The following is an 8,319-nucleotide window of genomic DNA, read 5'->3' as shown; positions in this document are numbered from 1 at the left end:
AGAGTTTTGATTGTTGTTGTGCCTTACTATGCGGTTCATTTTTCCGCATTCAAGTCTACGTCATCTTAGCTTGGATCGGCGGATGATAATGAAGAAGAGGAGGAGATTTTCTTACTTTAAAGCATGCATCGGTAGTGCATATAACAACTGGATTTGTTTGTTGTTGTTAAAAATAACGAACAGATATAAACTCGCCGTTGAACGTTCACCATATTTCCCCTCAAGAGGGTGTTCGCTTGCACTGCATACATCTCCAGTTTTAGGAATAATTGTTGAGAGTACAAATCGAACAATGACAAAGTTCCAAAAACGAGTACAAACACTGTTTTACTACAAACATTTTATTGTAAATAGCTATAGTTCAGGCTTGGATGATACAAATGTACAGCAGTTACACATTTACAAGATCTTCTTCGTTCATTGCACTAAAAGTCTCAAGAAAAAGAATTATACAAGCATTTGAAATAAAAACGTTGGAAAATTATCAAAAATAACAATAAACGTTAAAAAATCGCTTTCACAAATTATTTATTCTTTATTAAGCTGGTCATTTAAATTATTGTTACCTACAATTTCGCTGTACAACATAAACATTACTAATACAGTATATCTCGAACTTTCTCTCCGAGAGTACTTCATTCAATGTTGCCATATGTGATACTAACTTTCGTATAAGGAAAACCTACCGATACTGACACTACTGACTAATTCGTAATTTCATAATATAAGCTATTTTTTCAAAGTTCGCTGAGGTAAGTAGCAACGTTGACAATGTGAGGACAAGATTTACTATCAACAAGAAGAAACACGCGTATTAGACTGACTTATCTTTGAGAAATAGTGACTGTCATAGCCAGCCAATGATTTCATATACAAAAAACCTACTGACTATTGAGCCAATCAAAACTTAAAGTTAATACACTTCTCTACCGAAATGAACGCTGGAAAAATCGTGTTAACTATACAACGAAGTTTACACGGCAATAGAGAGATTAGAATCATGTTTACGGCAAACGGCACACGTGAGATTCGCGTTTATGTTTTCAGGAAAAAATTAGTACACAGATGAGAATAGTACAGAATAATTCTGACCTTTGATGCTAACACAAAACTTCTCAATTTTACTGAGAAACTGAGAACAGCGAGCACTAAATATAGGCTTAACGTGGTCATTTATGCCGTTTGCCGTAAATGCAATTCTAAATCTCTGTAAAGTCTTAAAACTTCACTACCATTATGGCTTAAAATCCTTCGCAATATTATAGCTAACGGCTAACGTAAAAGCAAAGCAAAAAACAAAGGCAATTGACACACCAATTTACTAGGAAGTCTCAAACAAACTCATGCTTTCACGAAAATAGACCCTATTGTTTTAAAGCTCAATTTCTAAAGCGTTTTCACTCAGTCTACAGGCAGGCAGGGCAGCCATATTGGTGTACCTTACAAAAGAAACTGATTAACAATCTATTGTTATGATACACCAACATGGCGGCTGTGACGTCACGAGAGAACGCTCCGTCGCAGATACGTCACGTCAAGCACAATTCAAGTCATAGATAAGAATCGAATCTGCTCTCTGCTCGAATTTAAGCCATTCACCTCTCTAAGTCATATAACTACAGATTATTATAAATATTATAGTGTTGTTGGATGTCCCTAATTAGCGATACAGCGAAATATGTTACCTACGTTGGCTATCCGACATGCTAACAAAATATACAATATAAAAGTTTACACATTCAGGTGATCATAAGATGAGTGCTATAGATGTGTATCTGTGAAATACTGCTCTCGTTTAAAGCTCTGGTGCGGCGTACTGGGCTCGCTGTCTGAAAATTCGTATTTGTCGTCATCATACTGTAAGGAGAAAATAAAAAGAGAAAAGAAAATATTAACTCGTGAAGAAGTCATTAATAACCTGTAAAATAGACAACTAAGTGCAGTCAAATAAGGTAACAAATAGCCTTCGAGGTGAATGAATTTCTAACTACCTGCAATAATGGCTGTACGTAGGATCTTCGCTTCAGTGTTTTATAATCCGGTTTTTATGCTATGTTCTCCTGTCATACCATTTTGTCGCTGCAGTTTCTCCACCAAGTAAGGTGATTTTGAGAGCGCTTTTGTGCATAAACCGTAAAACGCGGGAAAACGCGTGCGACCAAGTCACGATTGGTGTAGGTTTTGTTTCTCACCGGATGAGAAAGTGGCGCGAGTTTTGCCAACCAATCACAGAGCGTAGCAAAGCAAAACCAAAGGAAACGCGAAATTACTTTGACACTCAATTAGCCAGTTTCGAGTTGCTGTGAACCTCACGTTGAAAGCGAGGCTAATTGCAAAGCTTTTCATATGAAAATTAACGAATGTTTGGTTTATCAACAGAGTTGATAACTAAAGGTAAATTGGCCACCGTAAAGAGATTCGACTGCTGGCGTTTCAAGCGTTTGTCCTTTGGATTCGCTCGAAACGTCAGCCCTCGAATCTCTTTACGGTGGCCAATTTCCCTTTAGTTATCAACTCTGTTGATAAACCAAACATTCGTTTCTACTCCCCACCGACGCAGCACAGTTTCTTCAGAAACTAACCCCCTTATCCAAATGAAAAATAAGAACTTTGCACTTAGCCTCGCTTTCATAATGAGGTTCAAAGCAACTCCTAAATGGCCAATTGAAAGCGCTCTTTTTTCTTTCTTTCTTTTTAGCCTAATTATGCTTTAAACATATAGGTAATTTAAATTAATGCCTTAGCTCTGTTCTATTTCTACTCTGCCATTGATTATGTCATTATTCTACTGTTAAACTGTGAATAATACATGATAGAGGGAGCCCATTATTTAAAAGCCTTGTGGTTTCTTATGGGCTTCCTTGCCACCTTCATTTTATGATTATTACACTTGTAATTTCGTTTATAGTGGCAAAAATAAACTTGAAACTCGCTCTAGTATTAAGTTTAACAAACTAAAAAACTTTTTCCCGTTACCAGTCCAGAGTCTCTGTCCCTGCTGTGGGCCTTCATGTAACCGTCCCAGTCTTGTGTTTCATCCAGGGGGCTCTTGTGGCCCATGCCGCCGTTATAAAGCCGGTCATACGGATCACTGGTCCTGTTTAGCCTCTCAGAGCTGTCAAACAAGGCTGTGGTACTACTGTGGTAAGGCATCTGCATCGGGTGCATGTCCTGGTACAACAAAAATGAAAACAATTAAGTAAACAACAACAAAATAAACAAAAAGATAAGCAAATGGTATAAATGTAAAAGGTGCCAGAAACAGTAGAAAAACAAATGCAAACAGAAATCTAACGGTGCACAGCAACGATCAACCACTAAATCGGAGAATCTTTGCTGACCGCCGACCGGTTGGCTCAGTTGGTAGAGCACCGGGCTACCGTGCGGGAGGTCGCAAGTTTAAACACCGGCCGGACCACCACTCAGGGTCTTAAAATAACTGAGGAGAAATTGCTGACATCTGCAAATGGTTAGACTTTCTAGTCTTCTCGGATAAGGACGATAAACCGTAGGACCAGTCTCACAACACTTTCATGTTCATAACCTTGCTTATATTTTCCTCATTATCATATATGAAACAATATGCTACGAACAAATGAATTTGAAACGCCCAATCAATTGCTATATATAGAATCCCCCTCCCCTCCCCTCCCCTCCCCTCACCCTCGCGGGAACAAATTATGTGCAAGAACTTACGATCATGCTGCCGTTCTTCCGGTCACTGGACGTGTAAAGACTTGACATGGATGGTGGCCTGGACCTGAGTTTAGTGCGCGGTGGCAGAGGCTCTCTGTCGCGTACGTAAACAGTTCTACTTCCGCTTGTTCGCCACAGACAGAGTGCTAACAGGATAAACAAGATTATGATGGCCACAAGCGCCATGACAGCTATGAACCATGCGCTGCGGTACCACTCGTCTGAAGCAGTGCGAGGCGCGGAGGTCCCTGGGACAGCTTCACCTGGAAATAGTTTTGGACAAAAGTTATTGCTTCTACTTATCTATCTATTTATTTATTTATTTATTTATTTATTTATTTATTTAATTATTTATGTTTGCTGGGAATGGCAAATGGCTGTGGGAATCAGAAGCGAGAAAAGAATCAAACGGATCTCTGGATACGTTTACTGAAACTACAAGCTATGAAAGCTTTCGGATTTACGGACATCTGTTTACTTTAACGGGTGCTATAAATGTTATCTAAAGAACGTTATGCGTACATACATATGAAATCGGTGTTCAGTTCGTTTTTGATACAAAGCGCAACATCTTTACCATATAGCTAGCCAGTGAACTGGCTCCCAAGCTGGGAGAAGAAGGTATGAACAATTCATAAGCCAGACGCGACCCAATCCGCGTTCAGCCCTTCCGTGCACCATAATTCCCCACTACGGAGACTTATGGGCACAGCAAAGGTTTGCTTTTGTAAAAGCGATAAAATTCAAATATCTACATGTCCTCGAGTACCGAACTGAATATTTTTGATTCAGTCTTCCTGTTGAATCTATTCATGCGCTCCATGTTGAAAACTGTCGAGCTGGCTACGAATTATTTTTCTTCGCACACAGTTCTTGCATTGTTACATTGGTCCAAAATATGATTGGTCCAAAAATATGATCTTACATTGGTCCAAAATATGATCAGCCTCTAATTTCCCCTTACAATATCACTGCTGTTTTATGAGAAAATAAAATGACTTGATACAGTCTCCCGACTGGTAAGGAGAATGTGCTTGTTGATACTGGGAGACTGTTTAGTGGAAATAGTACGGCGCACAGCACTATGGATTGTAACTTATAATGCCAACGACTTCAGGGAATTCCATATGCAATAAAATAATCTACCCACAACGGTTTTAAGACCCGAGAATATGCTTGTTGATATTGGGAAATTGTTTAATGGAAACGGTACGGCGCTCAGCACTATGGATTGTAACTTAGATTGATTTTAACGACTTATGGGAAGTCCGTATGCAATAAAATAACCTACCCACAACGGGAACATCCTTCGACGATTTCAAGACGCGAGAATATGCTTGTTGATGCTGGGAAATTGTTTAGTGGAAACGGTACGGCGCTCGGCAGTCTGGATTTTAAATTGGATTGGAACACCATGTGTAATAATCTACTCGCAACGGGAACATCCTACACCGATTTCGAGACCGGGATTTTTCAATACTGAAATCCCACGAGGGTTTCCAGGATTTCCATACAAGTACAAAGCCTGACATTGTCCTTACCTAAAGTCACCGTAACACTGCGCGGAGCTGTCACTGTGACTTTACGTCCCTGGAATGTGGTCGTGGCTTTAGCTATGTACGTTTTCTCTCCTGGAGGCCTCGTCTTCAAGTCAAATTTAGTTTCCTTTCCAGTGAACGTCAATAAACCGTTCTCAAGCAGTTCATATCTATCCAGTGGTCCGTTCAATGTAAAGCACTCGCTCCAGTCCACAGCAACTCGGAGTCCGGTTACGTTCACTCGCGGTCTTTTTCCTGTGGTCGTGGGTGCTAAAGCGAACAGAAGTGAATGTCATAACAACAAATTTTCTCTGTACTTACAGGCAAATTCCACACCTCTAAGTAGCTTTATTTTATATCGTATTTATCATATAAACCATGCTAATTATAAAGTTTCTAACGACTTTACAAAAGATGGCGACCACTTCTCTAAGATTTCCCGAACATTGAGCGAAGTTCATGCGAACGTTCCCGAACTTCACCGAAGATTCATGAGTGAAATTCCAAGGTGTCGCAGGCGCTTTTGGTTCACAATCCAAGAACCAAATCAGCATTCTATTCGAGTTTAAGGCCATTGAACTCCACAAGTAAAGCGTAGTGTTTGTGTCATTTTTTCTGGGCTTAAAAAACATCATATTCAACGCGACTGAAATGTAAAGTATAAATTAATATATTATGAAAGGTGTTTGTCATCGTGGTTTAAAATGATAGATGAGTTAATCGTTTGTCTCACGATTGAGTCACAAAGATGTGGATCGCGACGTTTCGACCGCTATACTGCTGGTCTTCATCACGCGATGGTGTCGACTGATTGCGTGACAGTATAAGTGGCACCTTGGTTTGTGTTGATTGGTGCGTTTCGATCCTCTCTTAGGCTGTTGTTGATTGAAGGATTTCGATCCTCGTCGTTCAGACTAGAAATTTGTTTTCCTCGTAGGATCAAAGGAACACGATAGAGACATACGGCTTGCTCGAACCCAATCCTCCGCCGTTTCAGAACACAGCAATGCGACGGGCCACTATCCGCTCTGGGATGAGGTTAAGTTTATTGACCGAGACCCACATTGGTACACCCGTAGGGTTAAAGAGGCTATTCACGAAATCCTCCAATCAACAACAGCCTAAGAGAGGATCGAAATGCACCAATCAACACAAACCAAGGTGCTACTTATACTGTCACGCAATCAGTCGACACCATCGCCTGATGAAGACCAGCAGTATAGCGGTCGAAACGTCGCGATCCACATCTTTGTGACTCAATCGTAAGACAAACGATTAACTCATCTATTATAAATTATTAATAATAATAATAATAATAATAATAATAATAATTTCTCGCAAAGCGAGGTTAATAAATTTGTCGGGCCGAGCCAGCCCGAGCGGAGCTAAGCCGCGCGAATTCGAGCGAAAAATATATTTATATATATGTAGTTAAGTAATCAGTCCATGTTCAGGAAAAACTGAGGCACGACAGGCCTGTTTCGAAAAAGCGTTGCCTTCTCTCCTCAGGTGCGAGTTGAATGGCCAAGATCTGGTCTTTTATAGCGAGGGTTTTATGCGTGTTTTAACAGGTATGCATTGGCGTGCCGGCATGTGCTTGTTAACTCGTTTCTTTTGTTTAGGGAACTGCGATGCGGCTCGCACAGGATGAAGTACTTCTCAGTGGTGCAAAGATTACATTTTTTGTTAGAGTTTGAGTACGGCTTGGCCCGTGCCACTATTTCCCACGTGATGGTAAATTCTATGTTGTTTTCTTTTAGGCGCCAGATATGCTTACTCAGCTCCGTTGCGTTCTTTTTCTTCGGGTCTTTGAAAGACGACAGGTGGTTTCGGTAGCGAGTCTTAAATTCAGTCGCGGTAAGACCCACGTAAGATTCCTTCCCATGGGGGGTTGTTACGACAGCCTGATAGATGACGTTTTTTGTCAAGCATTCTTCGGCTAAAGGGCATTTTGCCTTGACCCTACAATTACATGTTCTGGTTGTGGTTGTTTCATCGCCTTTAAGCATGTTCTTGTTGTGCGCGCTTATTTTACTTTGCAAGTTGGGCATGCACGAGTAGCTTATCTTAAGCGTGTTTTTGTTAAATATCTTCTTCAGCGGGTGGCCCTTTGGGAAAGAACCCTTCACAATGCTCAGGAATTTCTTTCCCACGTTGGTCTTCACGTGCTTGCTGAAGGGCGGATTGTACCAGGTTATGTTTCTTCGCCTGTTCCTTCTGTCGCGTGGCTGTTCGTTGGCTGCTTCACTGAATTCTAGTTTGTGTTCGTAGCCGCTTTTTGTTAGGGCCTCTTGATACACAGGCGCCGCTTTGTCGAACGACTCTTTAGATGACGAGATTTCATTGAGACGCTTGTTGATCGCGAGCGGGATGTTTTTAATTATGGAAGGTGGATGGTTGCTCTCGCGGTGCACGTATAGAGGGGTGTTGTTAGGCTTTGAGTATGGTTCGTACGAGCCTCCTTGAAAGACCATAAGGACAATTTCCATAACAACCCTACATGCCGCCTGATAAACCCATCGAAATCAGAGATCGGCAAATTAAGCAAACAGATTCTCGACACGATAAATAAAACCATCGTCGAAAGAACTGGCGTTCTGCAATGGAAAAACACAAGGGCAGCACTGGTCTGGTTCAATAGTATCCCAAACAAAAAACAACACTCTTTCATCGCCTTCGACATCGTCAATTTCTATCCATCAATCTCAGAAAAACTCTTAAACGACGCCCTTTCATTCGCGGCCTGCTACACCGACATCTCTGCCGAAGAAAGAAAAATAATCCTCCACAGTAAACAGTCGCTATTGTTTAACGATAATACCCCATGGGCCAAGAAAAACGCGTCAAATTCATCTGATGTAACAATGGGCTCATTTGATGGTGCTGAGACCTGCGAACTAGTGGGGTCATACCTGCTAAACCAGCTACCCGGAGGCATTAAAAATCACGTGGGCCTCTACCGAGATGACGGCCTGGATGCATTCCAACTAGCACCACGACAAATCGAAGAATCAAAAAGGACATTTGCAATGTGTTTTCAGACAATGGTTTGAAAATCACAATTGAAGTAAACAAAAAGATCATC

At 41.0% G+C, this 8,319-nt stretch overlaps 1 protein-coding gene across 1 annotated transcript; it reads right to left on the bottom strand.

The window, feature by feature from the left end:
• Positions 1-325: 325 nt before the first annotated feature.
• Positions 326-5,526, bottom strand: LOC146467454 (usherin-like; the record flags this gene model as incomplete). Its single annotated transcript, XM_085125841.1, has 4 exons — positions 326-1,857; positions 2,977-3,171; positions 3,697-3,959; positions 5,238-5,526. Coding segments are annotated over 4 exons (843 nt in total), but the record flags the coding sequence as incomplete, so codon positions are not given.
• Positions 5,527-8,319: the final 2,793 nt, after the last annotated feature.

Source organism: Pavona decussata, unplaced genomic scaffold (genome assembly GCF_977016875.1).
Source record: "Pavona decussata unplaced genomic scaffold, jaPavDecu1.1 SCAFFOLD_135, whole genome shotgun sequence".
Lineage (NCBI taxonomy): Eukaryota > Metazoa > Cnidaria > Anthozoa > Scleractinia > Agariciidae > Pavona > Pavona decussata.
The sequence above is the reverse complement of the archived record's forward strand: the minus strand, read 5'-3'. Positions and strand labels throughout refer to the sequence as shown.